Here is a 15,651-nt window from a genome sequence, read left to right on the forward strand (position 1 = left end):
TAGCCACATAAGAATTATGATGAGGCAGAAGTCTGGGTCAGCTGATGTGTGGTGGGGAGCGCCACAGGATGCAGCCCCTTTATTCCTGTTGAATTTTAAAAGGAGCTAGCATGAGGGAGAATTTTTTCTTTTAATAACAGCTGTTTTGAAAAATATGGATTTCAGAGACAGCTGAATTGCTAGTTAAAACTTTGTACTCCTATAATGTCTGTCTTTGAGGGTCTCTGGATACTTCACAAACATTTAATTATTCAAATCACACATCACCCTTGCGAGCATCTCAAAAAATAAACAAAAGTAAATTGTGCTCTAAGTCAGACTCTCAACTCAGCCTTAACTATTGGAGCCACTACTAGTACCTCTGTAATTATTATCCTCATTTTTAGGTCAAGAAATTGACACACACAGGCTCAATGTCTTGTCCAAATTTGCAAAACAAGCCAGTGGCAGAGTCAGGAATAGGTCCCAGGACTTGAGTCTTCCTCCTGTTGCCCTCTGAAGATGCAATATTCTAAGCACATGCCCAGTTCTTAGGGCTAATGGCTGCATGCATCAGGAAATGGGTATACCCTTGTCTGCATTGGCCTCTTTTTTAGCTTACATCCATGCGTGCCAAATAGATATCATCATGGTTTTTATGTGCATTAACATTCCATGCTCTGGATTATGTGGATAGTATGTATACTGTGCAAATCCTCAGTGATTTCAATAGGACTTTGTATGCTAGGATTTAGATTGTGAGCGTTCTTTTCACATAATTTGGCCCCTTAGTATCAATGGATCAATTGTAATGTAAGTGGTTTGTTTTTTTCCTTTAGTTTTCTTTAAAGGAACGTCCAGTGGAAATAACACACACAGTTAAAGATAAGTTCTGATTTAAAGTGACAAAGCAAGGAGCTTCTAAATCACATCTCTCTCCACTCCATCCTTAATTTACTCACTTTTGAAAGTGTACTACAGCACACAGGAGAAGTAACAAGTCATGCATTATTCTGAAATCTCATACAATATCTGCTGAAACAGCCCCTACTGTTTAAGATAATGATTTGCAAAGTTACTTAATTTTGTACTAGAAGAGGCCAGTTACTACCTGAACGCCTTTACATGTATTATATATCTATATATCTTTCCCTACCCTTTGTTTTTGTCTTTCAGAATGTAGACTTTTCAGGGCAGGGACTGTGGCATCTTTTATGTTTGTGAAGCGCCTTGGACACTAGGTGCCACCAGAAACAAATATTAAATTATACGAATAATCTCTGGTTTATGACAGCTTTGCCTGCATAAGACAAGACACAGGACCCCATGCATTGAAAATCAGCCAGAGGAAGGTTGCAGAGACAGATATCAGTGGTAGCCTCCACTCTGCAGGGGCCCAGTTTAACCTGGAAAACTTGGCAGTGCTGGCCAGTAAAGGGTTATGGCCAGGGCATCCAGGGGACACTGATTCAATCTATCCCTATTGCAGTCTTGCCAGAAGAAATTCTACACACTAAGCCACCAGTGGAAATTAAAGCTGTCATCCCCTAACATAAACCCCAGGGAAGAAAGCCAGTCATTTTTTGCCTCCCCTGGGGAGTGAACCTGGTCTCTTTTGTGCAAGGAAGTGCAGTTTGCACCTCTTTGCACTAATGGGTGTATCTAGCCCAACATGAATTAAAATAGCAATAAAAAATGACCGTAACAACCCCTGAAAAACTGAGGTCAACAATGGAAAGAGAAGTTCAGCATTAGAGCTGACAGTCCCAATCGGCTTCACTAGAATACAAAATGAATGTAACTTCATTAAAGCCACTGCTGCTGAACGCAAAGTACCCTGTGAGAGCTGAACTACCAGGTGGTGTATTAAGTAAATAAAGCAGTGCGGCTCCAGGCATTGTTTCTCACAGCAGCCAGCTGCAACCAGCATATAGTAGAGCTGACCACGTGAATCTTTGCCAGGTGATGTAGTACTATGCCTGACTAATACATAAATGCCAGATTAGGATCAGTAGAGATTTGCTTGGTTTTTTTTGTTGCTGCAGTTGTCATGATATTGATAAGGGCCAAGGATTGTAGTAGCTGGCTTGATGCATTAATGTATACTCATCACTCAACTTATCTGGATGGTGATAGACAACTTGAAGTCTGCAGATATGCCACATCTGTCTTGGAAAGAATAATTTTAATTAAAAGGATGTTTGAAATGGTGACTTTTTAAAGTGCAAATATCTGAATCTTTGTGGGCGAAAGACCTTACTGAAAGGGTGACTCTTGCACTCATCGGCACAGCTGCACCACTGTATGAGCACTTGTGTAGCCACGTTATGTTGATGAGAGAGAGCTCTCCCACCAACATAATAGAACCACCTAAATGAGCAGCGGGAGAGCATCTCCTGCTGACATAGCGCTGTCACACAAGTGCTTATGCCGGCAAAACTTATGTTGCTATCGAGTGGTTTTTTTTTTTACACCCCAGAGCGACAAAAGTTTTGCTGGCATAGGTGCTAGTGCAGACAAGGCCTAAGATAAAGTAATGGTTTGCTAAAAGGTGGTATTTTTGTTTCATTTGAGCTGATATGGGGGAAAAAGGAGCCTGATGCCTTTTTACTGATGAAAATAGACATTTTTCTTATGCTGCTTTTAAAATAGCATATTTGAAAATTGATCATAAACCCACATTAATCTTGGCTCTAGAATTGGCCTGGCCATTGCATGCTCTTCATGGGAGCAGAGGAGGGTACAAGGCGCCTCCCCAGGACAGCCTGTGGCAATCACTGAGGGCAGCTCCTCCAGCGGTCCTCAAAGGCTGAATCTCCCATAAAGGTGCAGGATGGAGTCATCGTATCCATGTTGGCCTGCTGCTCTGGCTGCCCATTGGAGGGAAACGTGTTGCCCCTTCTGAAGTGATGGTCCATCTTGAACACACTCTTTGTTTTCTGGGGAACTGGAAGCAAGAATTATATCTCCAGATGGGTAGTGAAAGAATCCAGCCCACGTGGACACCCTCTTACTGGGGCATTGTACACAAGGGAGAGGATTTTCTGCTTTAGAAATGGCAGTGGTCCCTCTTATCACAGAGATCTGCTGAAGGAAACCACAGCAAAAACTTCTGAAAGGTTTGTCTAATGGTTTCATCTAAAGGATTGGGATGGATGCTACTAAATTCTATTCCCAGCATTACCACTGCCTCATTGCATAACTGTGTCCAACTCACTTAACCGGCTTATGCCTCAGTTTCCCCATGTGTAAAATTTACTTACCTCATAGAGGTATTTTGAGGCTTAATAGTGATAGTTCAGAGAGGCATTTTGTGAATTGCAGATAAGAAAAAATAAGATGCATCAGTGAAGAGTGTCACTTCCAGTTACACCTGGGTTGACAGCCAGCAGATTCTCAGACTTCATGTGGTTCCTGATTCTCACGTTAACATGCTATGTTTTAAGTAGCATCCATGGAATCCTTTACTTGCCACATGCAGGTCCCCCACCCCATTTATTTCAATTACACTAAAGCTGACTAGCTAAAGCAACTAGTATCGATGCTGCCTATCTTAATTGGAAGCTGAGACGAAGGGCCACAGTCTTTGGCCACCAGTAGGGAGATGGCTTTTCCATAACAAATACAGGCAGAATAGTTTAACTATGGGGACTATGGCTCCTCTGAAGCCTGCGATATTTTGAATCTGTGAATTGATGAGAATGGCAAGCAAATTTCCAGGGAGGAATCCATGTTATTTTTGGCACAGTGACTGTTCAGATTACTTATCAAGTTTACTTTTTATAAAGCCGTATGTTATTTTACAACTCTGTGCATGTGTACAGTATATCATAAGCGCTACCCGATTAAAAAGAGCCAATAATTCTCCATGTGCTGGAGTGTATAATTTTACAGCCGTTAAATAGCTGTGCTAAACTTTATCTTGCGTATTTTGTACCGTTTGCCTAAGTGCAAAGATAGATGTAGTTTCATGCCTGAGGAGTGAATCAGCTAATGAACTAATAGTAGGCTCCGCTCAGATTCACTATTCACTACAATTCATCAGCAGTAGCCTGCCTACTCCTCTCCTTTCATTAATCAGGACGATGCTCCCTTTTCATTTGCATTCTTCTGCTAGCAATGAAAACAATCAGAGAAAAATCAGAACTCTGAACCATTGCAAATCAAACCTTTTTTTGTGTGTGTGGTTTTTTTTTAAAAGAAATTTGAGTCTAAATGATCAGCAAATGCATAAACCTTGGGAGATATGAAAACTTGTTAGTGATGGTTTTATCTGTTTGATCATGTATGAATCCAAACTATGAGAATATTGAACAGCTCTTAGTCATATGAGAACCTCAAAAGTGATTTACTGCAAGTTTTCAGTAAATCCCACAAATCTTATCAACATTATCGCTAGCAGATAAATCAAAAAGCAAAAAAAGACAGCAAACTCCAGGCCATATCATTTGGTTCCTCACCATGTGAGGGAGGGTCATAACTCCATTCAAATACCAGCCAAAATTGGCCATTGTGTGCAGAAGTGACAGGAGACGATCATGTTCTGAAACAGCAGCATTCCTCATTCCTTTGAAATCTGCAGCAGCCACCTCTGTATGTGTGTGGTTCGTGAGGGGCCGGGTGTTTGCAGCGCAGATTGTGTCCTTTTTTCTGCAAGGAGATGACTTGAGCCTTTAATATAAACATACATAGCAGAGCTGTCAAGTTGAAGGGAGGCATTGCAGTAGACCGCAGGCTGGGAGCATTGTTCCCCATAAAAAAACAGCTGCATGTTGCTGGCAGATGACAGCACCCACTGTGGGTGTCACCCACTTTGCAAAGGAAAACTAACAGAGCAGCTGTGATTTCAAATACCCCCAAGAGGGGGGGAAAAAAGCAGTGTGCTGTTTTATTAATTCTTTCCTCTCAAGTCCTGGTGGAGGGTGGGTTTGGATAAGAATGTCTGAGTGGGAGGAGCAGATAAAATCTATTCAGAGTCAGGATTTTGAAGCAAATTATTGTGTGAGGGATTGGCATGTATAGAGACAAGTTATTTAGCAACATTGGTATATTTTTATGACAAATTAAATATCCCAGTTGCTATATTTTATTCTAGAGTTGGCGAAAGATTTGGCCCCGGCTGCTGTTATCTTCAATACACTGATGGATTCTACTTATCCCATCATGTGTGGGCCTTCTAGATCTAATTTGATGCTCCTTAAACTGAGATGGAGCATTGCATGCTGGGATCCATATATGCAGTGGACTACATTTTCATGCTTTGAGGACAGCTGTCGTTTGCCCGTTTTACTTAAATTAAGACTGGCTTTTTGGCTCTTGGCAGGCTGCAGGTGTGTTCCTGTCAAACAAAGTGATGCATGCCTGCTTTTGCCTTCTGTATATTAATTTGAGTGGTTTCATACTAAGAATTGTGTTGAAAATCTAGTGGTTTAGGTGAGCAGAATGAAAAACTATTTTACATCTTTGCAGCTACTGTGGTTGCTGTTATAAAATCAACAGTTGCCAAATGGTAATATCTGAAACGTCACATTTTTCCTCCTATACCTAGAATGGGGAAAAGCTGCGGTATGTGGTATGGTTAACAGTTGACTATTTAATATCAGTCACTATACTTACTAAACGATAGCCTGTAATATTTCTGAAGAACAGAGAAAATGTATTGGTGCATTGCTGGGTTCTAGTATGTTGATCTCCAATCTTTGCTGTGTTTGAGGATGAGCTATAATGTGAACAGCTGCTTCTTCATGTTAATTCAAATTAAAAATTAAAGACAGCTTGCAAATCTTGGGGCTTATGAATCATCAATAAGAAGCAATGCAAACAGTTATTCATGTATCCCATGTTTTTATTGTCACCAGAAATGAAATACAAATGGAGTGGAACAAGGCAAAATATTTTTGTTCTCCCTTAAACTGGACAAAAAGAATCACTGGAAAATATAGGGCACAATCCTGCACCAACAGAGGATGGACTGGATGACCTAATAGGTCTTGTCCCTCTCTAATGTCTTTAATTCTGTTGACTGAAAACTATTACTTTATCTATTCAGTGGAGAAAACGCAGAGCGGTTTAGGTTTGATCATAGAAAATACCTTGGCTTATTGCACATTTCTTTCTCCAATGAGGGAAACTTTAGGTGATGGGGAATTCTTTGCACATCAGTTCATCTCCTTATTAAAACCAGTAAAAGTCTGAGGGGTTCTCAAATATTTTTCCCCCTTCAGAAGCCTACATGAATACTGAGTTTTCTTGTCTCCATTGTAGAGGTGTCTAAAATAGCTGGCTAGTTTTTACTGCTTCCTTGTTTTAAGTGTACTTTCTCCATAACATCATTTGTTCTGCTTGATTTGGCTATGAGACCCTTTAGTAATGTGTGAAGGGGCTTCTTTCTTCTCAAGTGAAGAAGTTTAATCTTTCTTTAGTGCATTTGAACCATGACTGTTAAGTACCCTGTGATGTACTGTTTCTAACCATGTGGTATAGCTATAGCTCACTTTCCTCTCATTATGCTTTATATGTGGTAGAACAGGGCAGCTGCTGTACGCACATATGACTTCGGGTATTTTTAGAAATTTTGGCTGTTAGATGTCCGTCCAGTAAGTTTTAAATTGGTGCAAGGTTTTGTTAGTCCAAAATTTATTTTGGCTTTATAAAAAATGCTGAAACTTGCATTTTTAATATGACTAGGCATTTACAAAGATCCTTATGTTGGATTTACAAGCAAGCTTTTTGGTTCAATACTAATCATCAGATAGCATATGAGAATCTCAAAATGCTTTACAAATATAACTGAATTAGGTCTCACAACAACTCTGGGGAAACTGAGTCACGGAGAGGTTAAAGCCCAGATTTTTTAAAGTGTGTTCTAATTCTGGGTGCTTCAGTTTTGGGTGCCCAACTTGAGACACACTAGTCTGATTTTCAGATGTCCTGAGCACCAGCTGCTCCCATTAACTTCATTGGAGCCATGGGTCCTCAGTACCTGTGAAAATCAGGTGGCTGGTGTCTTAAATTGGGCTTCCAAAAACAGAAGTTCCCCCAGTTAGTGGACATTGTTGAAAATGGAGGTCATAATGACCTGTCTATAGGAAGTCTCTGGCAGAGCAGGTAATAGAATCCAGATCTCCTGACTCACAGTCAGGTGCTCAGCTGCCAGTTGCATATTCCTAATGGAGTGAGAACAGTTCCCACAGGTCCTAAAAGATGCCACTCAGTCTCCTTTGATACACTGCTTCCTGTGTGCTCTCTATCTGGAGTGCCAGACTCATCAGGACAGTGAATCTGTGGCTAGCTACTCTGTGTCTGGTAATAACCCTGTTCACACAGTTTATTGACATTGAAAATGGTTTCTTTTGACTCAGTGAGTCATTAGCTCAGGACGGACGTGTCCCAGCAGTGAGGTTTTCAGAACTAATGTGGGTTTTTTTTCTTTTTAGTGGTTTGTCAGTTTCATCAGTTACTGCTTCCCCAAATCCTAAACACTCTGCAAACACTTGTCCATCCATAAAAGATACCAAAGATAAAAGCACTTTCCCAAGCATCATTTATCTAAACCTGTCAGAAACTGAGAACTGAACAGGAAAGTTGGCTTTCTTTATAATCCTGCCAGATGCTGAGCAACCTCAATTCCCATTAAAATCAATAGGAGTTGAGGACATTCAAAGTATTGCAGATTTTTTGTTTGCATCTCACTTGCATTAAGCATCATCTGTATGTCTGCAACACCCACTCTGAACCAGACTTGTAATTAGTCTGATTCACAAGGATGCAGTTTTCCATAAGCTTGGAAGGGTAGCTGTAAGTCTGGGGAAGAAATGAAGGAAGGGTGGGAACTTGTTTTGATCCCAATAAAACTAAACCATTTAGGAGTTAAGAGCTTCATTAAAAATGTAGAGAAATAAACTAAATATTAGCAAAATACCACACTAAATTAAACCAATGTTAGAGTATCAACAGTATTTTTCTGGGGATTTTGTGATCTTGAAGTCAATTTTATTTAACTTGTTGAGAATAGTAAAATTATAAGGAGAGGGTTAACAAATGTCCTTTTTATGTAGTTCTTTATAAAAATCATTAAGCCCCTGATTAATTTCTTTAATCATTAGATGCGTTACATTTCCCCTGGAAATGTCTGGGATAAAAGAGAGAAGAAGGCAAGAGAGGTAATGTCTTTTATTGGATAAAAATATATTACCTCACTCACCTTGTGTGTCTAATATTCTGGGACCAGCACTACAAACAACAATGGAGTAACTGAGTTCTTCCTCAGCTGTTTAGTTAACAATTTCCTGACTATCATCAGCGCCTTAGCAACTACTTGAATTCATGATTTAGTTTTATTAAACACAGATTCCCTTTTAAACCTGCCATTCAGCTTGGTTGAGGTGTGGCCTGACCCTACAGGTACTGAGCATCTCAGACTCCCTTTGAGGTGAGTGAAAGTTGATACAAAATATCTCTTAGGCCTTGCCTACCTCCCACCCTCCCCAGCTCCTTTTTTTTTTTTCTGGTGTGTGTGTACAATGGTGGCACTTGTAGAATCATTGGGGTAAAAAGTGACTTGCTACTGGTGCAGTTTTCCCCAGTCTGAAACCAAGTTTAAACAGCATCACTGCAAGCCTTAATTTACACTGGCATAGTGCATCTATACTAAGGTGCAAAAATCCCCACTGGAGATAAGACTGAAGGATTAGACCCATAATGAGTACCTGACCAGGAGTTAATTTGAAGATGGGTTTGTAAGGTTCTCTGAAGCATTTGTCTCTTTTGGTTTCAAAAAACCTTTCTGCATGCTAACGTGAAATTATTTATTCACTCCCATTCTATGAGCTAAAGTCTTCTCCTGATTACACACACAAATCCCTTTAAGTACAGTACGTGAGCCAAATTCAAACATGGTGCAAGTGGTTCAACTCATTTAAAGCATGTAGATCTATTCACCTCACGCACATGGTTTACACTAATGTAACTCCATTGAAGGTAAGGGACTTACTCTTGAATTACACTGGCATAAGAGAGAGAAGAATTGGGTCGTGTGTGTTTATTGATAAACGCACACATACAGACTTTTTATTTGGATTCATACTTTGGGTGGATATGCTTTATCTGTTTAACTGGTTCCTTATTTGTAATGAGGTTCACAGATTGAATGTCATGGATCTGTGGACCTCATTACTGCAAAGAAGGAAATTTTCACGTGAGGGATGAATACATTTTCCTGATTTAGATGATACAGTAGTTGTAGTTCAGTCTAACTATGTAAACACAGTGCAGAACTGCTATAAGACTACTATCTGAAGTACAGGTGAGGCAGGATGCACTTTGCAAGCGAAGCTGTATCTCCACCCTTCCTTCTCAACTGATGTTGAAAACTATTTAAATGTAGATGGACAAAACTATTGTTAGCGCCATTTCAGAAAGCAGGATTGAGACAATCTCACTTGGAAAATGTACCCCACATCTTCTTTGAGTAATGTCTCTGTGGGTGCTCCACTTAAGGTGAGCATGCGCCTCTGCACCTTTCATCGGAGATGTTTGGTAGCAGTGCCTGTTCTGCCCATACATGTGCACTATACCTCTTTGTGCCCTATATTGAGGCTATATAGGGCTCTGTTGCTCCTTCTCAGTCCTCAATTCCTTCTCAACTGCCTTTGGCCAAAGACGGTATCTAGCATTTGACTATTTGTGCTGTACCTGCTTCCCCCTTTTATTAGTGTTTTAGCTTTATAGTTCTTAGTAGTAGTAGATTTAGTACCTTGTAGTTCAAACATTTGATCCCCTTTAAAAAAAAAAAGATTGTTTCCCCCCCACTGAGGAGCTTGAACAACTTTTTCTTTTGTCAGGGATGCCAAGCTCCCTGGGATTTAAAAGGTGCCTTTCTTATTGAGACACAATCCCTGTTAGTGATGGACATTCTCACTGCATTCATTGCTTGGGAGACTCTCCCATTCCCAGCAAGTATAAAATTGGCTCTTCTTTTAAGGGAAGATCCCATAAAACCAGGAAAATTAAGGATAGACTGATATTGGTTGAGCAAGCCTTACAATTGGCTTCAGACATGGATATAGAGAACCTCCTTGTACAGGGACTCTCCAGGTCTGTCAGCGCCCCATTATCATTGAGATCACAGCCATGGAGAGCTTCAAAAGGGAAGATAGCACCAAAACTCCAGCCTCCAACACTCTCCTTGACTGAGGTACTTATAACCACACCACTGGTATTGAGAGCTTCCCACTCCAAGTTTAAGGAAGGGGAAAAGAGAAGCAAAACAACATAGGGTTCTTCATCAAAGAAGATCCAGTCACTGGAGACCCCAATAGGAGTGCTAGTAAAGCTCAAAGTACTTTGGGAACTGTGAAGCATGTTAAGACTTCATATCTCAGCGATAAAGGGCTCTGTACCAGAGATTTCCACTCTTAAGAGACCGGCTTCTGTGAAATCCTTGACCTCCTAGTTATTGATGTCAGTGCCTTGCACAACAGACTCAGCAATGCCTTCTGTGGCAGTACTGAATTCTTTTGTGCTTCCAGTACCGCAGGAATTCCAGTTCCAGAAAGACCTTATGGTACCAAATGAGACTGAGTGTCCACTTCTTGACGTCTCTGGAAATCTACCAAGGTTGGCTGGATCACTGACTGCTCATGTTTCTGGGCGACCTATCTCTTCTCCATCTTCAACCCCATAAGGAGGGGTTGTCATCTCTGATGCAATATGTGAAGGATCATTCTGACCCAGACTGTCCCAGGATCTCCAATTTATTCCAAGAGACATTATTCCTTGTTGCAGTTGCAGATGAAACAGGATACCAGATCCCTGCCTTCTAATACTTGGGATGACCAGGGTTGGATTCCTCCCCCCCATGCCTTATGGTCTCCCTCATTGGCCTTACTGGGATCCATGGGCAATGTGTACCACCAGCAATTTTGAAAGACCTTAACTCCATCCACAGGGAACATAGAAAACCTCGTTCCCTGGTACCGTCCATCCCTCCTCCCCATTCTGAGCTTGAGGAGACATTTGAGGAGCAGGAAGCAAGAGTGGACAAGGAGGTTACCACCCTTACAAACAGCTTGTCATCATCACCGGATGAGGCAGTCATGCCACCACTGCCATTATTAGCTGACGTCTTTAGACAATTCCAGGATATGACGATGAGGTTCACTGACACCCTGCAAATTCCCCTGGAAGAAGTCCAGGATTCCCATCACAAGTTCCAAGACATATTGCACACCTCTTCCTCAGCACAGGTGGCACTGACAATTAATGAAGCCCTCCTGGAGCAAGCCAAGTCCATCTGGCAAACCCCAGCAACACCTTCGCCACTACATGGAAGAGGGATGATAAAAAGTACTACGTCCCACCCAGGGATTCTGAATTTTTATTTTTTCATCCAGCACCATACTCTGTGGTCATGGACACAGCCAATGAAAAGGGTAGGCAGCATACCCAAAAAGAAACCCTTTATTACAAAGACTAGAAAAGTCAGACCTGTTTGATTGTAAGAGCTATGTCAACAACACTTCCGTTCAGGATAGTTCACCATCAGGTTTTGATGTGTCACTAAACTAAGAGAAATGTAATGCCTTTATTGACCATTTACTATAAGAACATTGTGAACAGTTCAGCACCATAATAAAGGAGGGTCAGTTTTTGGCAAAAAATTCACTGCAGACTTCACTTGATGGTCTGGACACTGTTTCCACCACGGTAGCGATGAGGCGAGCTTCCTGGCTTCCGTGGTCCAGGTTTCCATGGGAGATACAATCAACTGTGAAAGATTTATCTTTCAATAGCCAGAGACTTTTGGCAGATTCCACTGACAACTCACTTCATCTGTAAAAAACTCCAGGACAACACTTAAATCTTTAGGGATATACACACCTGCAAAAAACAAGGAAGTTTAGCAGGTTCAGTCAGCAAAAAGATCCTGACCTGCTCAATTTTCTGCCTTTCATAAACCATCAGAGCCACTGACCAAAAAGCTTGAGGTTTTCAAAGAAGAAGCCTGCACCTTCCTCAACTGCTTCATCCCAGCCTTCAGCATCAGCCAAACATTAGTTTTGATGGTTTGGTTAAGAGTCCAGACCACCCAGCAACCAGGTTATATCAGCTCCACAACTCAATCCCTCTTCCTCAATATGGACACCATCTCTCTCTGTTTCATCAACTATGGGAGATTATAATAATGGACAAATGGATATTGGAAGCCATTACTTTGGCTATACTATGCAATTTACCTCCACTCCAACCTTCCAACCCCCTGCCCCTTCCCTCTTCAGGTACCCCGCTTATACAAACTCTGGACTTTGGTAATTCCTTTTGTTTGGTTTGGACTACCCACAGGGGAAAGCCTAGGACTGAGTTGTCCCAGGAGGGTGGGCCACACTGCAGAAGGAGGCAGTTGCCACCCAAGAGAAGAAGAGAGCTACGGTGCTACATACAGCCACCAGAAGGTGCCTTGTGGTGAGAGGACATCCTTCACACCACCTTCACCCAGACAGCAACTTTGAGACAATCTCAAGAGGGTGATAGGAAGTGGCCCAGGGACGGCAGCTTTAAGCAGCCCTCGGGCTGTCAGAGCACTAATAGCCCTCAAAGGGCCCGGGGTTGGAGCCTGGTGGAGTGGGAAGGCCCTGGCTCCCCTACCAATAACCCCCCTGCAAGTCACAGGCCGAAGCCCTGACCACTACATGATGCTACCTATCAACTGGCCCCCGAGCAAGGACTATCACAAGGGATGCTGCTCGAAGGGGAAGAAGAGATTACTCACTTTATGCAGTAACTGTAGTTCTTTGAAATTTATGTCCCTTGGGTGCTCCATTACCAGACATCCTCCCCTCTGCTTCAGAGCTGCCTCTGTGGGCTCTGTAGTAGAGAAGGAACTGAGGGTCCTATATAGTCTTGGTACCGGGTATGAGAATGTGTGGGGTGCATGACCGGGCAGAATGGGCACTGCTACCAAAAATCTCCAGTCAAAGGCACAGGGGTGCATGCGCACCTAAAGTGGAGCACCCACAGGGGGACACATCTCGAAGAACTCCAGTTACTGCACAAGGTGAGTAATCTCTCCTTCCCCTGTACCTCTCTTCCTAGTTTTATTCTAATTGTTGGCTTGGATTTTTGTTTAATGATAAAAGGAAGGCAAAAAGACAAGAACACAAAGCTATTGAGCTCTTTGCATAGATACTGTCATTCTGAGATTAGTGTGGATATTAAAAATAACAACAGTGCTGTATACTTACATAGCTTTTATCATTTTGTGGCTCTCCATGCTCTTCAAAGATCCTGTTATCCCCATTTTACAGACAGGAAAATAGAGACACAGAGAGGCAAAGGGTTTTGGAAAAGGTGACATAAGTTAGTGGCAAAGCTGGGAATAGACGCTCAGTTCTCTGCTCTAACCACTGCACAATGCTACTTCCGTGTATAATGGATTATACACATAGGATGTACATTTGAATTATTTTAAATAGTTTTAAGTAGGGGGAGGGGAAAACCCCTTTATACACTAGAGGACGAGATGTGTATTTGGTTTTTTGAGGGAAGGGTAGAAAAATTGGCTGAGCAAGTGCTGATACACTTTCCAGTTTAGATTCTTCTCAGTTCTGCTCTTGTTTTGACCTGAATCATTTATTAATGATTTCTTTGTTTACAGTGTCTGGCCTCTCCTCTTCTCCATCTACCCCAACACAAGTGACCAAGCAGCCTCCGTTTCCTCTTGAATCCTATAAACATGAACCCGAGAGACTAGAAACCCGGATTCATGCTTCTCCTCCTCCGGACACTGGGCAAAGGTTTACTCTGCCTCCACCCCAAAATGCAGCCAAGCCTCCCACGGTGACACCAACCCTCTGTGCTACCTCAAAAACAGTAAGTGGACTATTTTGTTTAGAGTTTTCAATAGAGAAGCCTGTGTGTGTAAGTATTTTTAATGGCTAAGAGGCTGGGAACTGTGCATGCATAAGAGCAGAAAAGGAGAGTTTTACATCATTTTCCTGTTGGTCAATCATTTGGGGAAGAACCAGCCACCGCTTCAAGCAGAAACTCTATAGTATCAGTTGTAGGGTTTGAGGTCCAGCTTTGGCTCCTCCTAGGGCCTAACCTGAGTGGGAGAACCCTCCTCTAATGGCATCAGTCTCCAGCAGGTTGTCTTCCCCCAGTCCAGCAAAATGAGAGGAAGGACGCAACTGCCAGGGGACATGGCCAGCTCTGAGGAGCGGAGACTAGACTCCCTGGCAGCATGTCAGCAGACTGTATATTACAGTTTAAACTCTTGACACACTTTCCTCTCTGCAGACTGGCTTTTTGCTCTAGCTCCTTCCTCCCTTTCACTGCCAGCATCAGTTCTCCTGCCTCCCTCCACCCACTCTCTCCTTTTCAGCATCGTTCTTCCTTTTCCTTCCTTCCTTCCTTCCTTCCTTTGCTTGTATTAACTTTTCCTCTTCTACCATTTCCCTTCACCCTTCTTCTGTCCCATGGAACTAGCAAGCTATGTGCCTGTCTTCAAATTTATCACTTTGCTAAGTATGTTCTATCCCTTTTCCCCGCCCTATGTCTGTTTTTTGTCTTTTAGATTTTAAGCTCTTTGAGGACTGTCTTCCTATATGACTGTGCAGTGCCTAGCACACTTGAGTAATATTGTCATATAATCAGTAATACTAATTATAGAATTTTTCCCCTACACAAGTGTCATTGCCAAGAACCAGATTGCCAGTAACTGTCCATGGAATGGCTGATGTGATGTTCTCTGGGCTTTCGATGAAAACAGTAGCCTTTTTGGCTGTGGAGATCAGGAAACCTAGGGTTCAGTGGCCATGAAAATCATTTTCTGCAGGCTTGGATCTATTGGGTTTTATTATTTGTGTGTGAATCTGATTTGCTGCAAAGATGCAGCTAGGAAAGGAGTTTTTTCTAGAGGTTAGAGCAAAGGACTGGTAGCCGATGCATCTGAGTTGTGTTCCCAGCTCTGCCAATGACTCACTGTGTAACCTAGAATCCTTTTGTTCATTGAAAGATTGACAGTTTTTTTTAATTAGTCACTGAAAAATATAATTAAAAATACTGATTGAGACAATAAGAAATGGTATACAAAAGGCAAGAACCACCATGGAGGTCTCCACTAGTATATGACATTGTAAAGTGTGGCCACTGATTGGTTTAGTTTCGTTTTGGATGCGTCTATACAAATGGAAGATTAGATGGAATGTAAATATTTAGGGCCTCATTCTCCTTCACTTTGCACCTTGTGTTATCATTTATGCCTGTGCAGAGTGTGTAAAATGCTGCCATTCTGATTTAATAATCTTCACTTTGCCTCAATAGAAATGATGGCAAAATGTGCAAAGCAATAGGGAATCGGACCCTTTATGTTTAATTTTCAATAGATATCTTTAAAAACTATTAAATCCTTGATAAGATCTACTGAGAGGGCCAAGTATTAGGAGAACGTGACTCACCTTCAGCAGCTTGGAGATGATTATGAGACCGATAGGTTTAGGATTTGTGTGTCTTTCAGTGACTGAATAGCTCACACTGTTCTCTGTAGTGCAGATCTGCATTGCTCACAAGTCTGACCACAGTAGAGGAACAACATTAATTTATGAGCATTGCACTCATACACTTTGTTGACTTCATTTATCCTGACTTTTAGCTCTTCTGTTGTGGGATAATAAA

At 41.8% G+C, this 15,651-nt stretch overlaps 1 protein-coding gene across 12 annotated transcripts in view; it reads left to right on the forward strand.

The window, feature by feature from the left end:
* Positions 1-15,651, forward strand: part of PRKAG2 (protein kinase AMP-activated non-catalytic subunit gamma 2) — a 426,595-nt gene that overhangs the window by 267,400 nt on the left and 143,544 nt on the right. For all 12 annotated transcript variants that reach the window (XR_010918707.1, XR_010918708.1, XM_067542741.1 and 9 more), the window contains one exon: positions 13,634-13,848. Coding sequence is in view for 10 of the 12 variants with exons in the window: in XM_067542741.1 (XP_067398842.1) it covers positions 13,634-13,848 (215 nt within the window). In the remaining 2 variants the exon portion in view is untranslated. The remainder of the gene's footprint in view (positions 1-13,633; positions 13,849-15,651) is intronic.

Source organism: Emydura macquarii, unplaced genomic scaffold (genome assembly GCF_026122565.2).
Source record: "Emydura macquarii macquarii isolate MOO-44397 ecotype Brisbane River unplaced genomic scaffold, CSIRO-AGI_Emac_v2 contig_719, whole genome shotgun sequence".
Classification (NCBI taxonomy): domain Eukaryota; kingdom Metazoa; phylum Chordata; order Testudines; family Chelidae; genus Emydura; species Emydura macquarii.